Source organism: Dipodomys merriami, unplaced genomic scaffold, assembly GCF_024711535.1.
Source record: "Dipodomys merriami isolate MVZ:Mamm:240054 unplaced genomic scaffold, mDipMer1.0.p SCAF_42, whole genome shotgun sequence".
NCBI lineage: Eukaryota > Metazoa > Chordata > Mammalia > Rodentia > Heteromyidae > Dipodomys > Dipodomys merriami.
Window position 1 is genome coordinate 2,945,093 of NW_027205826.1, and position 21,595 is coordinate 2,966,687.

General features: G+C 44.2%; 1 protein-coding gene across 2 annotated transcripts; it reads left to right on the forward strand.

The window, feature by feature from the left end:
* The first annotated feature begins 415 nt into the window (after window positions 1-415).
* Sumo2 (small ubiquitin like modifier 2) lies at window positions 416-14,320 on the forward strand. 2 transcript variants are annotated; one of them, XM_069993047.1, is made up of 4 exons: window positions 416-599; window positions 2,146-2,277; window positions 9,572-9,643; window positions 13,633-14,320. In XM_069993047.1, the coding sequence occupies exons 1-4, from the start codon at window positions 579-581 to the stop codon at window positions 13,693-13,695; spliced, it is 288 nt and encodes a 95-aa protein (XP_069849148.1). In that variant the 5' UTR covers window positions 416-578; the 3' UTR covers window positions 13,696-14,320. The 2 variants fall into 2 exon arrangements, with proteins under 2 accessions (XP_069849148.1, XP_069849149.1); XM_069993048.1 differs by lacking the exon at window positions 416-599 and adding an exon at window positions 912-1,524.
* The last annotated feature ends 7,275 nt before the right edge of the window (window positions 14,321-21,595 follow it).

Below are 21,595 nucleotides of genomic sequence, written 5' to 3' on the forward strand. Positions count from 1 at the left end.
CCCACCGAACCAGAGGTTTTCTTCTTTCTTTTCTTTTCTTTTTTTTTTTTCCTCCCCCTCCAAAATCTCTCGTTCAGCCTCTGATTTAGGCCCTTTCTTCCACGTCTAGTCGGTCTAACCTCTCCCGGCCCGTGGCTCAAGAGTAAAGCCTCGAGCCTACTCGTCTTCGCCAAGGACCAGCTGGAAGCCATTTTGATTATGCTCCACTACAGAAGGAGGACAATACAGCCCCGCCCAGAGCCAAGGCGCGCCCCCGCGGCGGCCCGGGTGCGCGTGTCCGCGCCTCTTCCCGCCGACCTGGCGGGCGCCTGGCCCAGGCGGCGGCGGCGCGGGGCGGGGGGTGGGGGTGGTTATGTAAGCGTTGCGCGCTCCCGCGAGCCGGGAGCCAATAGGAGGCCTCGGCGGCTCGTGCTCGCGCACGCAGGGTTGGGGGAGGGAGCGCATGACGTGCGCGCGCCCTCCGCCTCGTCCACCGCTGCCACCTCCTCCAGCCGCTGTGGTGCTGCCTGTGTGCTCGTTCGGTGCGGACCGGGGACCTCTTTTGTGAAGCGGCATCTGAGGAGACTCCGGCGCTCGCGATGGCCGACGAAAAGCCCAAGGTGAGTTTGACGTCGGCTGTTCGCGTTGCCGCGCGGGTAGGGGAAGGCACGGGCCAGGGGCCGGCCCGAGCCCGCCGCGGGCTCCTCGCGCCTTCCCGGGCCCCCCACGGGGCCGCGGCTCAGGCCCGGAGCTCCGCGCCATTTTCCTCCCTCGCTTCCTCCCGCCCGCGCGGGAGGAGGCCCGCCGCCCTCCCCCGCCCCCGGGCCTCCGAGCGCGCGCGCCGCGAGGCGGGCCGCCGGTCGCGGGCGCTCGCGGGCCCACAGGCCCCGCGCGGGCTCCCCGCTCGCCCGCCGGCGCGCGTGAGGAGGGCGTTGGGAGCGCGGAGCCCATCCTCGGCGTTGGCGGGAGTCCCGTCGCGACCGCGCAGGGCTCCCCACTCGCTGCACCGGTCGTTTGGGGGCCGCGGCGACCGATCCAGGGCGAGGGGGTGAATCAATGAGCCGCTGCTGGGCCTGGAACCGAAGGGCTGCGGCCGCCAGTCCCGGGCCGCGGGACTCCCGAAGACCATTTCCCACTTGAGTGTTCTCAGGGGCGCGAGGGGGAGGGGCGGCGACCCGCCCCGGGGTGCCAACGATCCCCGAACCCACGGGTGCCGGGTGGTTTGGAGAAGTTGGAGGTTGAGGCTGGAGCCAGAGACTCGGCGGGGCTGAACTTTCTTAGGCACCAAACGGCTTCTCGGCAGATCTGGGGGAACACGCAGCCAGGGGCACGCGGAAACCCCACTACTTTAGGTTGCTTTTTTGACGCCCTCCCCCATTCGCCATCACTCTCTCTGGACGGATTTTGGGGCTGCGGAATTCCTTGATGAACTTGAGATTGGGGTGAAATCTACAAAGACTTGGGAGAAAACTATTTGACTTCAACTCCCAGGGAAAAGGAAAAATCAGATATTTTGCCCCAAAATAATGCAAAATGGAGCTAAGAGTGAGTACTACTAGATAGTGATGCTCCCGAGGGAATCTTGGTATCCTGTAGCTGGTTTTATAGAGCTAGGTAGGTAGGTAGATAGGATTAGATTTAAATTTTTAAACTGGGGCTTGCTAACTTTTTAACAAGAGAAATAGTGATGACTTTTGAATTGCATGTTGTGGAGATCTTGTGTTTTATTTTTTTATTTTTTATTTTTTTTTCTCTCCCTCACCCCCATTCAATTTCAGCCTGTGTTCTTATATCACTTTGGAAAGGGAAAAGATATTTACTCTTTAGGGGCAAAGATATCTTGGCAATAACAAAATATGCCATTTAACAAAATTTTCAAACTTAGGAGAATATTGCAGTAAATTTGATGAAACCCTCGTTTTACAAATGTTCATATTGACAGTGATAGTATCTCATGAAGGCTTTTCTGTTCTTGAGACAGCTCTAAGGTGTTGCTGCTGGATTTCTCATCTCAGATTGATTTCAGCGGCTGAAAACAGCTGTGTACTGTTTTATCATGCAGCTTGAGAAACCTGTTGATTTCTGAGGCAACTTGGGCCGCTGCTGCTTTAAAAGGTGTTTGTATTTTACATTTTCCAAATTATACTTTTATTTTTCTTTCAACAGGAAGGAGTCAAGACTGAGAACAACGATCATATTAATTTGAAGGTGGCGGGGCAGGATGGTTCTGTGGTGCAGTTTAAGATTAAGAGGCATACACCACTTAGTAAACTAATGAAAGCCTATTGTGAACGACAGGTGAGGAATTGATATGTGCACTTCCACTACATATATGTTAAAAAAAAAACTTCTTGACACTTAGTAACTAGATTGGCATAATATTACAACAATTCTGCGGTAGGATGAATATGCACCTATGTATCAGTTTTGTCATACACTTTATAGATTCCTCATAAAAGCCTTAGGTTGTATTGGCTAGAATTGTGTGATCCTAGTACTATACCAGGAACAAATCTGTTATATTCATAAGACTTGGTAATAAACTCCCAAATAAAAGGAATTAATACTTTAATAAGAAAATAAGCTGGGCAACGTTGGCTCACTCCTGTAATCTTAGATAATCAGAAGACTGACATCTGAGAATCCAGGTTTGAAGCCAGCCAGTGCAGGAAAGTCCATGAGACTCTTATCTCCAATGAACCACCAGAAAACCGGAAGTGGCGCTGTAGCTCAAGTGGTAGAGCACTCACCTTCAGATGAAGAGCTCAGGGACAGAGCCTAGGCCCAGAGTTCAAGCCCCATGACTGACCCAAAAGAGACAGAGTGAGCTTGCTAAAATTTTTTGGCAAGCTCTTTTTATATGTACTTTAAAAATGCCTAATGTCAGAACACAGTTTGAATATTTTAACCAGTTTGGAAATTTAATATTAGTTTTAGGACATTGCAGTTTTTCTGAAACATGTGAAATGTGACATTCACCTTTTTTTCCCCGTTTGATCAATCTGGTAGCTTAAGCTAGGGCCTGGGCAGTAACCCTGAGCTTTTTCTGGCTTTGAACTGTGACCCTCAGATTTTAGCCTTCTTAGTAGGTAAGATTACAGGCTTGAGGCACCAGCAACATTCAACTTTGTTGTTGTTGTTGTTGTTGTTGTTGTTGCCAGTCATGGGGCTTGAACTCTGGGCCTGGGCACTGTCTCTGAGCTCTTGAGCAGGCCCTCTACCACTTGAGCCATAGCATCACTTCTGGTTTCCTGGTTGGAGATAAGCATCTCACAGACTTTCCTGCCTGGGCTGACTTTGAATCATGAATCTCAGATCTCAGCCTACTGTGTGGCTAGGGACTACAGGCATAAGCCATTGATACCTTGCAGACAGTTCTTTTGATTTGAACAGATTGTTTTGATAGATTAGTGTAAACTTCTAGTCATAGGACCTTTATTCAAGGATGTGAAGTCTATACTAATAAGACAAAAGTAAATTTATAACTTTTGGAAGAATAACAGAAATCCTGGAACCTAGGGCAGTAAGTGCAACAAAATGTGGCAGCAGAAGTATGTGTAAGATATAAAGGTTGGTCCTTTTTTCTTTTTGGGTATATGTGTGTGTGCTGATAGTGGGACTGAACTCAGGATCTTGTACTTATATGACTGGCACTATACCACTTGAATCACATCCCTACTTCCAGACAGATTCTTGGCTGGTTAGTTGCTGACTGCCCTGGCTGGCTTCAAATCAAGATTTTCAGATCTCAGCTTCCTGAGGAGCTGGGATTACAGATGTGAGCCACTACCACCGGATACCCTTTAGGTGTTTGGTTTTTTTGTTTTGTTTTGTTTTTTTGGTTGGTTGTGGGGCTTGAATTCTGGGCCTGGGTGCTGTCCCCGAGTACCGAGCTCTTCAGCTCAAGGCGAGCACTCTACCACTTGAGCCACAGTACCACTTCTGATTTTCTGATGGTTAATTGGAGATAGAAGTCTCATGGACTTTAACTGCCCAGCTGGCTTTGAACTGTGATCTTCAGATCTCAGCCTCCTCAGTAGCTTCAATTACAGGTGTGAGCCACCAGCACCCGGCTACCCTTTAGGTTTTAAAACAAGGTCTCACTGTATAACCAGACTGGACTCAAACTCAATCCTCTCAGCCTTTCCAATGCTGGAATTGCAGGTGTACATCAATATAATATTCATGTGTTAAGTTGCAGTAGGGTAAAACTGAGAGGTGGGTGTTTTTTTGTTTTTTTGCCATTGTCATTTATGGGGCTTGAACTCTGGGCCTGGATACTGTCACTCAGCTCTTCAGCGCAAGGATAGTGCTCTACCACTTGAGCCACAGCACCACTTCTGATTTTCTGGTGGTTTATTGGAGATAAGAGTCTCGGGGACTTTCCTGTCCAGGCTAGCTTTGAACCTCGATGCTTAGCTCTCTCATCCTCCTTGAATAGCTAGGAGCCACAGGCACCCAGCTTTTTTCCCTTTTTTTCTTTTGGTGGGTTGTGGGGCTTGAACTCTGGGTGCTGTCCCTGAGCTGTTTAGCTCAAGGCTAGCACTCTACCACTTGAGCCACAGCACCACTTCCAGCTTTTGTCTGTGTATGTGATACTGAGGGATCAGACCCAGGGCTTCTTACATGCTAGGCAAGCACTCTACCGTGGAGCCACATTCCTAGCCTTTTCTTTTTCTCTCTCTCTCTCTCTTTTTTTTTTTTTTTTTGGGTTGGTCGTAGGTCTTGAACTCTGGCCAGGGTGCTGTCCCTCAGTGCTTCAGCTCAAGGTGAGTATTCCACCACTTGAGCCACAGCACTACTTCCCATTTTCTGGTGGTTTATTGGAGATAAGAGTCTTAAAGACTTTTCCTGCCTGGGCTGGCTTTGAACCATGATCCTCAGATCTCAGCCTTCTGAGTAGCTAGGATTACAGGCATAAGCCACCTGCTCCCAGCTTTTGTTTTTTTGACAGTAATAGGGTTTGAACTCAAATCCTCATATTTGCTCTGTTAACTACCACTTGAGCCGTTTCTCTGGCCCTCCTTTTTTCTCTCTGTGTATGTGTGTGCATGCACCTGCATGCATGCTAGGGCTCAAACGTAGAATCTTAGTCTTTTTTTTTTTTTTTTTTTTTTGCCAGTCACGGGGCCTGAACTCTGGGTCTGGGCGCTGTCCCTCAACTCTTCAGCTCAAGGCTAGCGCTCTACCACTGGAGCCACAGTGCCACTTCCGGCCTTTTCTGTTTATGTGGTGCTGAGGAATCGAACCCAGAGCCTCATGCTTGCAAGGCATGCACTGTACCGCTGAGCTACCTTCCCAGCCCCTAGAATCTTAGTCTTGCTATGCTTTTTTGCTCATGGCTGGGGCTCTACCAATTGCATAAAACATCTACTTCTGGTTATGGGTGGCTCACCTGGTGATAAATCTCCAAGTTTAAGACGGGCGCTGGTGGCTCACGCCTGTAATCCTAGCTACTCAGGAGGCTGAGATCTGAGGATTGTGGTTCAAAGCCAGCCCAGGCAGGCAGGAGAGACCGTGAGACTCCTATCTCCAATAAATCACTAGAAAACTGGAAGTGGCGCTGTAGCTCAAGTGGTAGAGCGCTTGTCTTGAGCTGAAGAGCTGAGGGACAGCACCCAGGCCCAGAGTTCAAGCCCCACGACTGACAAAAAAAAATCTCCAAGTTTAATTGAGTCAGTGGCTCATGTCTGTAATCCTAACAACTTGGGAAGATGAGAGCTGAGGTTCTGAAGTCAGCCTGGGCAGGAAAATCTGAGACTTTTTGGTTTTGTTCAGCTGTGGGGCTTGAACTCTGGGGTCTGGGCACTATCCTTCAGCTCTTCAGCTCAAGGCTAGTGCTCTACCAGTTGATCCTTAGCACCACTTCTGGTTTTCTGGTGGTTTATTGGAGAAAGTCTCACAGACTTTCCTGCCTAGGCTGGCTTTGAACCTGATCTTCAGATCTTAGCCTCCTTAGTAGCTAGAATTACAGGCGTGAGTTACCCAGCACCCAGCAGATTCTGAGACTCTTTCCTCTGCTAAAGCATCAACAAAGCTAGAAATGGAGCTATGGCTCAAATAATAAGTGAACTAGCCTTTAGCAAAAGAAGCTCAGATATAGTGCCCAGGACCAACACATATCCACACACATCTCCAATTTTGCCTTCTGGGCTGGCTTTTTTTTTTTTTTTTTTTTTTGGTCATGGGGCCTGAACACTGTCCCTCAGCCCCTCAGCTCTTCAGCTCAAGGCTAGCACCCTTCCACTTGAGCCAAAGCACCACTCCCTCCTTTTTCTGCTTATGTGGTGCTGAGGAATCGAACCCAGGGCCTCATGCATGCAAGGCAAGCACTCTACCACTGAGCCACCTTCCCAGCCCCATGGCTTTGAACCTCCATCCTCAGATCTCAGCCTCCTCAGTAGCTGGGGTTGTTGGCGTCAGCTAAACTGTGTGTCACATTGTGACTGTTCTACACATTGTATCCATATCAAATCCTCTATCACTCTCCCTTACTCTCTCCCCTTAGTCCAGCAATTTCAATAGGTTTCATTGTTCTTTTTTCATACATGCAAATAAACTTACTGTTCATCTTCATTTACTGTTTTTTAACCCTCCCCACTTGATTATCATTTTCGAGATGGGATTATGTGTTGCTTTTTGTTTGTGCTGCTCTGTGCTGTTTGTTTTTGCCCATCATGGGGCTTGAACTCTGGGTCTGGCCATGTCCCTGAGGGTTTTTTTTTTCCCCCTCAAGACTAGCATTCTACCACTTGACTCACATCACCACTTTCTGGGTTTTTCTGTTTATGTAGTACTGAGGAATCCAACCCAGGGCCTCATGCATACTAGACAAGCACTGTACCACTTTGAGCCACAGCTCCACTTCAGTTTTTAGTGGTTAATTTGAGATAAGTCCCCTGGGGACATTTCTGCTCAGGCTGGCTTTGAACTGAGATCCTCTGATCTTAGCTTCCTGAGTAACTAGGATTCTAGGTATGAGCGATCAGCTGTGAAAATACCTCCAATAAAAGATTAAAAAAAGTAGAAAAGTGAGCTGGGAAGGTGTCTCAGTGGTAGAGTCCTTGCCATGCATGCATGAGGTCCTGGGTTCTATTCCTCAGCACCACATAAGCAGAAAAATCCAGAAGTGCTGTGGCTCAAGTGGTAGAGCACTAGCCTTGAGCTGAAGAGCTGAGGAACAGCGTTCAGGTCCCACTAATCAAACAAAATAGAAAAGTGGAGATGTGGCTTAAATGGCACAGTGCTCAGGCCCTGAGTTCAAACTGTTAGGACCACCACAAAGACAAAAGATAAAACTTTGCCATTAATGTTTTGGCATTGAGTTGTTAATTTGTACAATCACAAGTTTTAGTGTTAAAAGCTGATTTAAAGTTATTTCACCTGTGGGTGTTGCATGTAGATTTTCAAGGAAAGATTTGCTGTGGAAATGGAATGTATTAATCACTTAAGAGTCATTTTTGTCAGTGGCGAGTTAGGGCCTCACATTTGATGAGCAGGTGCTCTTCCACTTGACCACATCCCTCCAACCCTTCTATTTTAGGTGTTTTTGAGGTAAGATCTCCTTTGGGAGGCCTAGATATGGTCCTCAGGTATATTTCTGTAACTGGGATATCAAATATAACCCACCATGCCCGACTTTTTCTGTTGATAGTATCTCCTGCCTGGTTTACAGAAGTATTTTAAAAGGAAAGCAGTATGATCTTATTATGGGTAGATTTGTACATATGCAGTGATACCTTATTAGAGAAGAAAAGTCTCACAAATGTTTACTGAACACTTTGTTTCATTATTTAGTCTTAGAAACTGAGCTGAGTTTTCTGTGAAATTGGTATGTAATAAGCTTATGTAACAGTTGTACTTTATAATTTGGAATGATATAGGAGTCACTTTGTTTCCTTGTCTTCATTTGGCTATTAACAGCTTTTCTCTTCCCCCACTTTCTCTGTCTGCTAAGTAATACCTCATAAGTGAAATATAGTATCACAGAAGGGCATGTTTATAATGTTAATATAAATACAGCTAGAAGCCGGGTGCTGGTGGCTCATGCCTCTAATCCTAGTTACTTAGGAGACTGAGCTCTGAGGATCATGGTTCAAAGCTAGCTAAACCATTCAGAAAACCAGAAGTGATGCTGTGGCTCAAGTGGTAGAGCTCTGGGCTTGAGCTGAAGAGCTGAGAGGGCCCAGGCCCAGAGTTTAAGCCCCACGCCCGAAAAAAAAAAAAAATACAGCTAGAACCCAAGCACACTATCCACACTTTTTTTTTTTTTTTTTTTTTTTTTGGTCCTGGGATTTGAACTTGGGATCCTGGGTACTGTTCCTGAGCCTCTGTACCATAGAGCCACTTTTAGCTTATTCTGTTTATGTGATATTGGGGAATGAAACCCAGGGCTTCATGCGTGCTAGGCAAGCACTCAACCACTAAGCCATCTTCCAACCACTTCCCTCCCCGCTACCCCGGCTTTCCACTGAGATCCTTAGATCTTAGCCTCCTGAGTAGCTAGGATTACAGATGTGAGCCTGGGTGCCTGGCTATGTAAGACTTATTCCAAACTACTCAGAAAAAGCAGGAAGTAGCACTGTGGCTCAAGTGGTAGAACACTATCCTTGGGCAGAAGAAACTGAAGGATAAGCTGGGGGCCAGTGGCTCACACCTGTAATCCTAGCTACTCCAGGAGGTTGAGATCTGAGGATCACAGTTGAAAGCCATCTCGAGCAGGAAAGTCTGTGAGGCTGTGGCTCAAGTGGTAGAGCGCTCGCCTTGAGAAGAGAGCAGGGACAGTGCCCAAGCCCAGAGTTCAAGCCCCACAACCGAAAAGATTGAGATCTGAGGATTACAGTTCAAAGTCAGCCTGGTTGAAAAGTCTGTGACTGTTATCTCCAATTAATCAGCAAAAAGTTAAAAGGGATATGACTCAAGTGGTAAACCTCCAGCCTTGAGTGAAAAAGAGCAAAAGGTCCTGAGTTCATTCCCAATACTAACACACAAAAAATGTAAAGTATGATTTCACGTTTATTGCTGTCTTGCCATCCCATCAGTACTTACTGAGCAGCACCCACTGTGTAAAGGATATGGGGCTAAGCCAGACAGATACTGTGCCTTTCCCTCCATGTTGCCGGCTATACTTAGCCAGCTGGTTCTATAGGGAAGTTTTAAAGACTGACAGCTTAATTGCTTGTTTTCTAGTCAGAATGTCTTGACAACTCCAGGGTGAAAAATACACTGTGGGGGTTAAAATTAAGGACTGGAAAAATTTTATTTTGATCACTCATACCTTTTAAAGCATATGGTAGAGTTTTTCTCCTTTTAGAAGGTTTATATTTTGTTTAATTCTTCGGTACAATACTGGGGAAGTAACCAAATCCCTAGGTATGTTAGGTAAAACTACCCATTATTCCAGCCAATTTACTTAATGTCCCAACTTTGGAGAAATCCCTAAGATTTTACACACACATTGAGGTGTTAACATATTGATGACTGTCTTTGATTACCTCAGTTTATCCACCATATATTTTACCATATACACATTTTATTTAAATGGAGTTCTTATTTCTTGATAATGCCTTTTTTTTTTTTTACACTATTTTAGGGTTTGTCAATGAGGCAGATCAGATTCCGATTTGATGGGCAGCCAATCAATGAAACAGACACACCTGCACAGGTAAAAATCTATACTAATTAGGAAATTATCCCTTAATGTTTTTGCTTTTTTAATGTCTGAATTCCTGAAATTTCAGTTGTTAGCATATAATTCTTGCAGAAATGAAGTTATGTGAAGTGTGGCCAAAGGAGAACAGAATGGAAGGAGTAGGAGTAAATTCAGGAAATGCCAAATAGTTTATTCAGTAAAGGGAATAATTTGGTGACTTAATAATCTCCCCCTTTGTTATTTATGAGTATTATTTGGGAAAAAAAATAAAACTCCTGTCTACTACCTCAGTGTAATTTCCTCTTGTTTTCTTGCTATATAGTCCTTGATCATGCCTAGGGTTTTCCACATATAACTGGCTGTTGATCTTATTTTAGCTTGTTACGGTGGAATGGATTTGCTTTTGTCTATCCTTAAGTCCAGCTGTTAGTCTTATAGGTTATAGTTTTAAGATTGACAAAAAGATATTGACAATAGGCAAATTTTCAAACCCTTACTATAAAAATAAGACGGTCCAGTACTGGTGGCTCACATCTGTAAAAAAAATCCACAAAGCTTATAAGAGATTTCCAGACACACAAAATTATAGAACTAACTTCAGTAATACACAAAGAAATTAAAGAATCAGAGACCACCACCTTTCCTTCTTTCTTTCAGTTGTACTGCGGGGGTGGGGGGTGGGGTGCTAAAATCAGGACCTCAAGATTGGGAGGCCACAGTGCTGCCACATGAGCCACTACTTCAAAACTGATTATCAGGCTTTTTCTGCGTAGTTTATTCAAAGTCTCATGGACTTTCCTGCCCAGGCTGGCTTGGAACAGCAATCCTCAGATCTTAGCTTCCTAAGTAGCCAGGATTATAAGTGTGAGCTACTGGCACCCACCATTTTTATTTTTTATTTTTTGCCAGTTGTGGGGGCTGAACTCTGGGCCTGGGTGCTGTCCCTCAGCTATTCAGTTCAAGGCTAGTGTCCTGCCACTTAAGCCACAGCACCACTTCTGGCTTTTTTCTGCTTATGTGGTGCTGAGGAATGGAACCCAGGGCCTCATGCTTGCAAGGCAAGCACTCTACCACTGAGCCAATTTCCCAGCCCCATTTCTTTCTTTTTTTTTTTTTTGTTTTTTGTTTTTAACTCTTGTCTTGCATTTAAAAATTCCAGTTCTGGAGAAAAGATACTGACAGTGGTTAAGTCCTTTGTACTACTGAATTTCTATTTTAATTGCCCAGTAAAAAATAGGGATAAATACAGCATGAGTGAAGTAGCACATCCAGATGCGGGTATATTGATACATCTTCATGTTTGACGTACATTAATGTTTTCAGAAAAGAATGTTTTGAAGGACTTTACATTGGTGACAGTTTCCATGCAGCAACTTTATTTTGTGGCCACCAGGAGGTGCCAATTTCTTCTGAGAAGTAGCGAAAAATTAATCTGTTTAAATGGGAAGAACAAGTTTCCCTGTAAAACTGTTTCAATATGTAAATATTATGTTCCATAGAGTATTACTTGTTCAAAAAAAGAATAGATGACATCTTACCATTCTTTCTTTAATTTTTTGGTGCCAGTACTAGGGGCTTGAACTGAGGCCTGGACATGATCCCTGATTCCAGTCCTAGAGTTTGAACTCAGTGTCCGAGCACTGTCCTTGAGATTTTTTTGATCCAGGCTTTTCCCTCTTGGACCAGAGCTCCTCTCCTGGCATTTTGGTGGTTATTGGAGAAAAGAGTTAATGACAGTCTTATGGGCTTTATTGCCTATGCTAGTTTCAAACTGATCTCCAGATCTCAGCCTGGAGTAGGTAGGATAATAAGCATGAGCCACTGGCACCTGCCTTTTTGTGCTGGTCCTGGGCTTTGAACTGTGTGGGCCTGGTCTCTTTCATTGAGCTTCTTTTCCTTGAGGGTAGCACTATCATTTGAGTCACAACTCCACTTTAGCCTTTTTCTGAATTGTTTATTGGAGATAAGGGCCTTTGAACTAAGATCCCTAATAGCCCTCCTGAGTAGCTAGGATTGCAAGTGTGAGCCTTTGGCTGGGAAAGCAGTTCTAAACACTTGCTTACTCTGGTGCCTAGAGGTAACCAGTTTCGTGCATAAGTAAAAATAGACTGGTATCTATACATGCATGTGCCTTTTACACATAAACATGTAAAAAAAAGTAATACTATAGGCTGTTTATCTCCTAGTTTTTAGCCTAATGTAGAATGTTTCGTGTATCAGTGTACCATATTTCATATCTGAACTTCTATGGATATTTTTAAACAAATTTCCAGTGTTTTTCTTTTTTTTCCCCCTTTTTTGAAATAGGTTGTCACTGTGAAACTGTAGACTGAGTTTGAACTTTTGGTTCACTTGCCTTTAGCCTCCTGTTGCTGATATTACAGGCTTAGAAAATGTCTTGCTAAGCTGGGTACCAATGGCTCGTGCCTGTTAATTCTAACTGCTCAGGAAGCTAAGATCTTAGTATTGTGGTTCAAAGCCAGCCCAGGCAGGACAGTCCCATGAGACTTTTTATCTCCAATTAACCACCAGAAAACCAGAAGTGGAGCTGTGGCTCCAAAATGGTAGTGATGGTGTGCTATACTTGAGCAAAAAAGCTCAATGACCATGCCCAGGACCTGAGTTCAAGCCCAACAACTGACACCCCCCCCAAAAAAAAAAAAAAAACTTTCTAAATTCAAACAGTATTATAGCACACACAGCACCCTTCTGCGGACATTGGTGGATTTTTTTTTTCCTCTGCTAGTTACTGGGGTTCAAATTCAGGGCCTGGTGCTGCTAGACAAGTAGTTTACCACTTGCCTTGTCTCAGCCCTTTTTGCCTTATTTTTCTCATAGGGAGTCTTAATTTTTGGCTGGTCACGAATACAGTCTTCATTCTTAACACTTGACACTTAAATCTCCTGTAGAGCTGACATGACAGCTATACCCTAGTATTCCCAGTTAATTGATTAAGAATGGGTAGTTATATGGTGTATAAATAGGAAAGTCCTGATTTCCTGAGAATCTGGGATCATAGGCATGAACCATTGCATCTGGGAGAGAGAGAAGAGGGTGTGGGTGTGGGTATGGTGTGTGTGGTGTGTCCTAGGGCTTGAACTCTGGGTTGGACACTATCCCTGAGCTTTTTTGTTCAAGTCTATAGCCCTCTGTCACTTGACATAGCTCCACTTCCAGCATATTTTGGTGGTTAATTGGAGGTGGGAATTTCAGAAACTTTCCTTCCCTTGGCTGCTGTTAAACCATGATCCTCAGATCTCAGCCTACTTTGTATCTTCTATATTAAACTTTTTTTTTCTTAACCAGTCCTGGGGCTTGAACTCTGCCTGGGCACTGTCCCTGAGTTTCTTTTTCTCAAGGCTAATACTCTACCACTTGAACTACAGCACCACTTCTGGCTTTTTCTGTTTTTCCGTACTGAGGAATCGAATCCAAAGCTTCATATATGCTAGGCAAGCATTCTATCAGTAAGCCACATTCCCAGCCCCAAACTTTTATATTTTTATGTTAATACTACAGTGGAACTGAGGGCCTTGTAAGCTCCTTCAGCTTTTGTTATTCATGACTGGTACTTTACCACTTGAACCACACTTCTGGTCAGGTATTACTACTTGTTAATTTGATGCAGAATCTTCAGACTTTACCATGGCTGGCTTTGAAACAAGCTCCTCAGACTTCAGCCTCATTCATAGGTAGATTACAGACATGAGCCACTGGTGTCTAGCTTTCCTTCCTCCTATCCCTCTTTCTTTGAGACAAAGTTTATGTTACAGCCCAGACTGGACTTTAATCATATCATCCTATCTTTCTCTCTGGTGCTGGGATAACAGGTGGGCTGCCTTTATACTAGCTTGCATTAAACTGTGACATCATTAGTGAACTCTGGAATAGAGTAGAATTTTTGCGTACTTTCCAAGATATTTAAGTCTGAAAACACAAAGATTCAAAGAATGCAATCAGTGATCTTAATTCTAAATTTTGTTTTTTGTTTTTTATGCTAGTTGGAAATGGAGGATGAAGATACAATTGATGTGTTCCAGCAGCAGACAGGAGGTGTCTACTAAAAAAGGGAACCTGCTACTTTGCTCCAGAACTTTGTTCTTATAGACCAAGAATACATTCTTAATTAGAAAACTGCAATTTGGTTCCACCACATCCTGACTACTACAGTATAGTTTTCTCTATTCTTTCATTTTCCCCTTCCCCATTCCTTTATTGTACATAAAGTAACTGGTGTATGTGCACAAGCATATTGCTTTTCTTTTTTCTTTTTCTTTTTTTCTTTTAAACTAAATGGCCAATGGTATATTTTGATTGACATCAAATGGAGATGGGATGGGGAAAAATACTGGTCCTGTGAAAATATTCCCCTTCTCCATTCGTGGCATGCTCATTCAGCTTTTATCTTTATATTTCAGTAAGTTATTTTGCTCTCACTGTTTTAACAAAAAAAAAAGAAAAAAACAACAAAAATCCTTGCATACCTTGTTTGATTGGAGAATTTTAATGTTTTCATTTATCATTGTAAAACCAAGGACAATTTTATAACTTTTTTGTACGTAGCTGTTACATGTAGGGCAATCTGTCTTTAAGTAGGGGTAAATTACTCTTAAAAAAAAAAGAATCCTAGATAGTTTTCCCTTCAAGTCAAGCGTCTTGTTGTTTAAATAAACTTCTTGTTTAAAATGAGCTGTTTTTTTTATTACAAAGATGAAACAAATAATACGAAACAATAAACAAGATGAAACAAAAAATAGGCTTGCTTAAAAGTACCATTTCACAGAAGTAATAAAATAACAAAGTTAAACAAATGTCTTAGCTTGGAAAGGCTTGAGGAAGGGTCTGTTCAAATCCTGCAACTTTGTAAGCAAAAAATGTGGGTCATGATTGGGATCAAGTCCACAATGCTTTTTTTTTTTTTATCGGTAGTGGAGCTTGAACTATGGGCCTGGGCATTGTCCCTCAGCTCTTGAGCTCAAGGCGAGTGCTCTACTGCTTGAGCCACAGTACCACTTCCGGTTTACTGATAGTTTATTGGGGATAAGAGTCTCAGGGATCCTTCCTGCCCTGGCTGGCTTTGAACCGAGATCCTCAGATCTCAGCCTCCTGAGTAGCTAGGATTACAGGCGGGAGCCACTGGCACCCAGCCACAGTGCTTTCTTCTAGAACCATTGCCTGAATCCGGGTGGGGTAATACAGACACATGGTAGGCTAGGTTGTGATTTTGTTTTCTCTGCTGATAAATCACCATTTGAGCTTCATTTTATTTAAAGAGTACACCCTAACCTAGCAAAGGTTTTGTTCATAATTGTTAGTTGTTGGGAGACAGAAAATACCTATGTGTGGTTGCAGCCTTAAAGCATTAGATACACAGGACAAGACAATTCAGGTTGGTGTATGGAGAGAACTAACATCTGTTTAATTGCTGTTACGGCACTGGAGCTTGAATTTGAGACTTAAACTCTGTTTTTTCAGTCACATCTAGTACAGTAGTACTGCTTGAGCCAAACCTTCAGTTCTGGCCTTTTTTTTTTTAAGGGGGGGGATCCTTGAGATTGAACTTGGGCCCCTAAGCATTGTCCCTGAACTTTTGTATTTTTTTGGTGGGGGGAGGGGAGGCTTGAACTCTGAACGGTAATCCTCACATCTCAGCCTCCTGAGTAGCTAGGATTACATGCGAGAGTCACCAGATCCTGGCTTAAGTTTTTGGGTTTTTTTTGCCTGCTTATGTGGTGCTGAGGAATGGAACTCGGCCTCATGCGTGCAAGGCAAGTGCTCTACACTGACCCACCTTCCCAGCACCCCTGGCTCCGCTTTTTATTTTTTTATTTTTTTGGGTCTGGTTGTGGGGCCTGAACTCTGGGCCTGGGCCCTGTCCCTCAGCTCTTCAGCTCAAGGCTAGCACTCTACCACTTGAGCCACAGCGCCACTTCCGGCTTTTTTTTTCTGCTTATGTGGTGCTGAGGAATGGAACCCAGGGCCTCATGCATGCAAGCAAGTGCTCTACCACTGAGCCACCTTCCCAGCCATCTGTTTTTATTTCTTTACAGTATTGGAGTTTGAATTCAGCCTCACTTTCTAGGATTTTGTGTGTGTGTTGGTCCTGGCTTAGGCTGTGGCCGACCTCTTGCTCAGGGCCAGTACTCTGCCACACCTATACTTCTGGTTTTCTGGTGGCCAATTGGACATAAAAGAGTCACAGACTTTCTTGCCCAGGCTGGCTTCAAACTGCAATCCTCATACCTCGGCCTCCTGAGTAACTAGAATTAGAGTTCTGTACGACCAGCCTCCAGGGCTCCAGTTTAGGGATAGGGTTTCCCCTAGGTCAGCTCCAGACCTTGTTTTATGTAACAGATTATTGGAGTGAGCCACCACTTCCATAGTGTTGGAATAGCAGTGTCATCCTTTTGCCTCAGCTGGCTTTTGTGTTCTAGTACTGGGACCGGAACTCAGAACCTTGTTTTCTCTTTTTTTTTTTTTTTTTTTCTTTTGGGTCCGGTCGTGGGGCCTGAATTCTGGGCTTGGGTGCTGTCCCTCAGCTCTTCAGCTCAAGGCTAGCGCTCTACCACTTGAGCCACAGCGCCACTTCCGGCTTTTTTCTTTTTTCTTATGTGGTGCTGAGGAATCGAACCCAGGGCCTCATGCATGCAAGGCAAGCGCTCTACCACTGAGCCACCTTCCCAGCCCTATAATGCATATAATGCTTTTGGACAGTGTCACCACTTCACTTTCCCTCAGTTTCCCCTCCCATCCTTGCCCACAAGTTGCATAGTTCTTTATTATGTGTGTGTGCTCTGCTCTGGTCTTGGGGCTTGAGCTCAGGTTCTGGGTACTCTGAGATTTTTCTGCTTAATGCAAGCACTCTAATGCTTGAGCCACAGCTCAAGTTCCAGATTTTTGGTGGTTAATTGGAGGTAAGTCTCATAAACTTTCCTGCTCTAGCTGGCTTTGAACTATGATCCTAAGATCTCACCCTTATGAGTAGATAGGAATACAGGCTTGGGCCTCCAGCCTAAGTAACTTTTAGACTTAAAAAAAAAAAATGCTTAAACTAGCCTTGAGCTGAAGAGCTCAGGGACAGCACCCAGGCCCAGAGTTCAAGCCCCATGACAGACAAAAAAAAAAGCAAAGTACTTAAATGATGATCTGAAGGCAATGACTCAAAGGTTAAGTTCTGTATGTAGCAAATACATACGTGCCACACTGAGACTGGCTTTTCTAGTGGTTAGCTAGTGAAAAGAGTTATTCTGGGTGAAACATAATTAGAACAGTGCATATAAACAGGTTGGAATTTAATCTGTTGTTTGGAATGTGGAGTGTTATTTCCCTGTAAGTAGTGACATGTGACCACCCGAGGTGGGTCATTTTGGAAGTTAATTCTGTGGCCTTTGGGAAGCTCTTAAAGTCTAAGAATTGTCATATATTTGCTTTATAATTCATGTTTCAATCACATATTTTGCAGCTAACTGGGCTACAAGTTAAAGAATTTGGAATGCTAAAGGAAAAACATCCCCACACCTTTCTGGACCTGTCTTTGTTAATTTGAGTTTTTAGTTTTATTTTTGCAAAAGAAGCTAAATTCATCTTCAGAAGATCAATGCTGATTGGCAGGTTGCTTTTTTGTTTTTACTTCTTTTCCTTTAGTTAAGAAAAGTAGCATAGAAGCTGGGTGTCAGTGGCTCATGCCTGTAATTCTAGCTACTCAGGAGTGTGAGATCTGAGGACTGTGGTTCAAAGCCAGCCTGGGCAGGAAAATCTGTGAGACTCTTAATTGCCAATAAATCACTGGAAATGGTGCTGTGGCTCAAGTGGTAGAGTGCTAGATTTGAGCTGAACAAACAGCTCAGGGACAGTGCCCAAGCCCAGAATTCAAGCCCCATCACATCACACACACACACACACACACACGTAGCATAGAATTGAGAAAAAGAATGTCAACTAAGCCATGTTTTTTTTTTTTTTTAATTTTTTTTGGGGGGGTCTGGTCGTGGGGCCTGAACTCTGGGCCTGAGTGCTGTCCCTCAGCTCTTCAGCTAGTGCTCTACCACTTGAGCCCTAGCACCACTTTCGGCTTTTTTATTTTCTGCTTATGTGGTACTGAGGAATCGAACCCAGGGCCTCATGCATACAAGGCAAGCACTCTACCACTTTTGGAATTTGCTCTCCCTAATTCTACAGTCGAGTTGAAATGAACCTTAAAGGCCAGTTTTGTTTTGCTGGGACTTGAACTCAGAGCCTGGGCACTGTCACTTATTTTCTGTGCTCAAGACTAGTGCTCTACCACTGGAGTCACCTCTCTACTTCTGGTTTTTTGCTGGTTAATTGCAGTTAAGACTCTCATAGATTTTCCTACCCAGGATATACTGAAACTGATCCTCAGATCGCAACCTCCTGAGTAGTTTTAGCACCTGGCTAGAACTACTGTTTTGTTTTTACTGTGATCCAGTACACACAGATTAGGCTGAACTGTGGGGAGCTGTAGTGATTGACTGCTTTTGAATTACAATAGCAACTGCTTATAATCAACAATTTAGGTTTTGGAGGTATTTAATTGTGTGTGTGTGTGTTTGTGTGTGTGTGTGTGTGTGTGTGTGTGTGTGTGTGTGTGTGGTGTCTGGTGTATACCAAACCCAGGAACCTTCATTTGCCAACTCTAGCACTAAGCTATGCTTCAACCCCAGCTCAATGTATGCGCTTTAACTTTGGTGGTTATGTGCTTTTTAACTTGGTTAAGTGACTAAATTAATGCATGCTCGAATGAGAAGAATTTCTACAAACATTACCTCTTAATACCAATCTTGCTGAGTAGCCCTTAAGTGTATTACTTGTGATTTAACCACCCATATTAACATATATTCTAAGTTCATCACTTTAAAAGCCAAATATAGTATCCATCTGTCCATCCTTTTTTTAGCTGCATCTTTACCAAAAAAGAGAAAAGTGTGCTATTTGGAGAGACAGCCCTAGAAATTTATTTGCATAAAAACAAAAAAGTGAGCCCAGCAGAGTGATAGCCTATAATCCACCCAGGTAGGAGGATCATATGTTCAGGGCTTGCGTAGGCTCTACAATGAGACCATCTAAGAAACTAAACAGCTCTGTGCTGGCCAGGTGCTGGTGGCTCACGCCTGTAATCCTCGCTACTCAGGCTAAAATCTGAAGATTAAAGCCAGCTCAAGCAGGAAAGTCTATGGAGACTCATCTCCAATAAACCACCAGAAAATCGTAAGTGGCCCTGTGGCTCAAGTGGTAGAGCACTAGCCTTGAGCTGAAGAGCTGAGCGACAGTGCCCAGGCCCAGAGTTCCAGAGTTCAAGTCCTACAACCAACAACAACCACAACAAAAGATATGCTGGGTGCCGGTAGTTCACACTTGTAATCCTATTCAGGAGGTTGAGATCTAAGGATCATGGTTCAAAACCAGCCCGGGCAGGAAAAGTCCATGAGACTTTATTTTTTTTGTCGGCCATGGGGCTTGAAGTCTGGGCTTGGGCACCCAGCTCATGAGACTTTTTTTTTTGGGTCCAGTCGTGGGCCTGGGCACTGTCCCTCAGCTCTTCAGCTCAAGGCTAGCGCTCTACCACTTGAGCCACAGCGCCACTTCTGGCTTTTTTCTTCTTGCTTATGTGGTGCTGAGGAATCGAACCCAGGGCCTCATGCAAGCGCTCTACCACTGAGTCACCTTCCCAGACCCTCACCAGACTCTTATCTCCCATAAACCACTCAGAAAACCAGAAGTGGTGCTGTCTCAAGTGGTAGAGTGCTAGCCTTGAGCTGAAGAGCTGAGGGACTGTACCCAGGCCCAGAGTTCAAGACAAAAAAAAAAAGATCTGTATGTTATGGCTCCTGCCTATAATCCTAGTGACTTAGGAGGCTGAGATCTGAGAATCACAGTTCAAAGCCAGCCAGGGCAGGAAAGTCCATGAGACTTTTTTTTTTTTCTTGCTAGACCTTTTTCATTGGTGCTGGTGCTCTACTATTTGAGTCATGGCTCCATTTCTGGATTTTTGCTGGTTAATTGGAGATAAGTGTTTCAGGGATTTTCCTGCCCAGGCTGGCTTCAACCATGATTCTCAGATCCCAGCTTTTTTTTTTTTTTTTTTTGGTCGATCCTTGGGCTTGAACTCTGGGCCTGGGTGCCATCCACGTGCTCTTCAGCTCAAGGCTAGTGCTCTACCACTTGAACCACAACACCACTTCTGGTTTTCTAGTGGTTTATTGGAGATAAGAGTCTCATGGACTTTCCTGCCCGGACTTTCCTGCCTGGGCTGGCTTTGAACCTCAATCCTCAGATTTCAGCCTCCTGAGTAGCTAGTATTACAGGTGTGAGGCACTGGCCCCTAGCAGATCTCAGCTTTTTGAATACCTAAGGTTACAGTCAGGAGCCACCTCTATCTGGCTTATGATTACTTTCTAATAAGTTTGATAATAAAAATGACTTGTTTTGATGAATGTTAGATGAAGTACTTTCTTTAGACCTATTTACTTACTCAGTTTTCAAAGCACTTATGACCATAAAACAGCACTTTATTTTTTTATTTTACCCAGGCCCAGAGTTTAGGCCCCTAGACCGGACCCCCCCCCCCCAAAAAAAAAAAAAAAAAAAAGGGAATAGTGGTTTAGGAGGCTGAGATCTGAGGATCTGGATTCCAAGCCAACTGAGGCAGGAAAGTTTGTGTGACTCTTATCTCCAGTTTATCCTGGAAAAGCCCGAACTGGCATTGTGGCTCAAGTGGTACAGTGCTAGCATTGAGCAAAAGCTGCTCCTGGATAGTACCCAGGCCCAGAGTTCAAGCCCCAGGACCAGAAAAAAAAAGTCATATAGATTTTCCTGCCTGGGCTGGCTTTTAACCACAATCCTCAGATCTCAGCCTCCTGAGTAGTTAGAATTATAGGGATGAACCTCCAGCACTAGACTCTTTAAATTTTTTATTTATTTTGTTGGTCATGGGGCCTGAACTCTGGGCCTGGGTGCTGTCCCTCAGCTCTTCAGCTCAAAGCTAACAGCCACAGTGCCACTTTTCTGGCTTTTTTGGTGCTGAGGAATCAAACCCAGGGCCTTAATGCAGGCAAGGCAAGCACTCTACCACTGAGCCACCTTCCCAGCCCATGTCCTTTAAAAATCATATTTTAGTAAAGCTATCTTGCTTAGCTCTTTTGCTCAAGGCTAGTACTCTACCACGTGGGCCACACCTCCACTTCTGGCTTTTTCCTGTTTCAATGGAGATAAGAGTCTCAAGGATTTTTCTGTCCTGGCTGGCTTCCAACCACTGTCCTCATATCTCAACCTTCTAAGTATTACCAGCATGAACCATCAGCTCCTGGCAACATTCATTGGGAATCTAGATTTCTACCAACAGAGACCAAACTAGCAATGTACAGACAACTACTGTGACCTATTCAATAACTACAGGCTTCCTAAGGAGCACATTCTCACTGACTAGATTGATCTGCTTTTTAAATTTTTTAGGTTTGGGAAATTTAGGTTTAATGAGCTTGGGTTCTCGAAGTGAGGACCATCCTTGTGGCTTTTCCTGAAAGCCTACAAGGGGACAACAGTGAACTCCAACTTCCAAATTACCTGGAATACAAACTTCCAATTGCCTGGAAGAGATCCGAAGGAATGTAGTTCAGCTTCTATGGAAATACTGCAACTAAGAAAGGCATCTGCTTTGAAGAAATATGCATGACATGAGAAAGGGGTTATCTATCACCTGCTTCTCCTTTGCTCAAGACTTCTCTGTTATGACTTTGCAAACAGTCATGCCTGAGTCCTCCAAGTGTGTCTGCATTTGTTGCAGGGATAGATTTACTCAGACAGGTGGAAGAGTCATGACTTAAAAGCTATAAACAGCTGCAGAAGCCTGGGGTCTGCTTGATTAGCTTGGTAGCAGGGAATGAGGCCATTCCCCCTTACCCGGCATTAACAGGCTTTAGAACCAGACCCTAAATTTGGAGCAACTCA

Bases quoted from the DNA above. Each gene is read 5' to 3' on its own strand.
- Sumo2 (XM_069993047.1), top strand. From the start codon at position 579: ATGGCCGACGAAAAGCCCAAG. The intron at 600-2,145 runs GTGAGTTTGACG...TTCTTTCAACAG, and splicing joins TGGCCGACGAAAAGCCCAAG to GAAGGAGTCAAGACTGAGAA. The intron at 9,644-13,632 runs GTAAAAATCTAT...TTTTTATGCTAG, and splicing joins AAACAGACACACCTGCACAG to TTGGAAATGGAGGATGAAGA.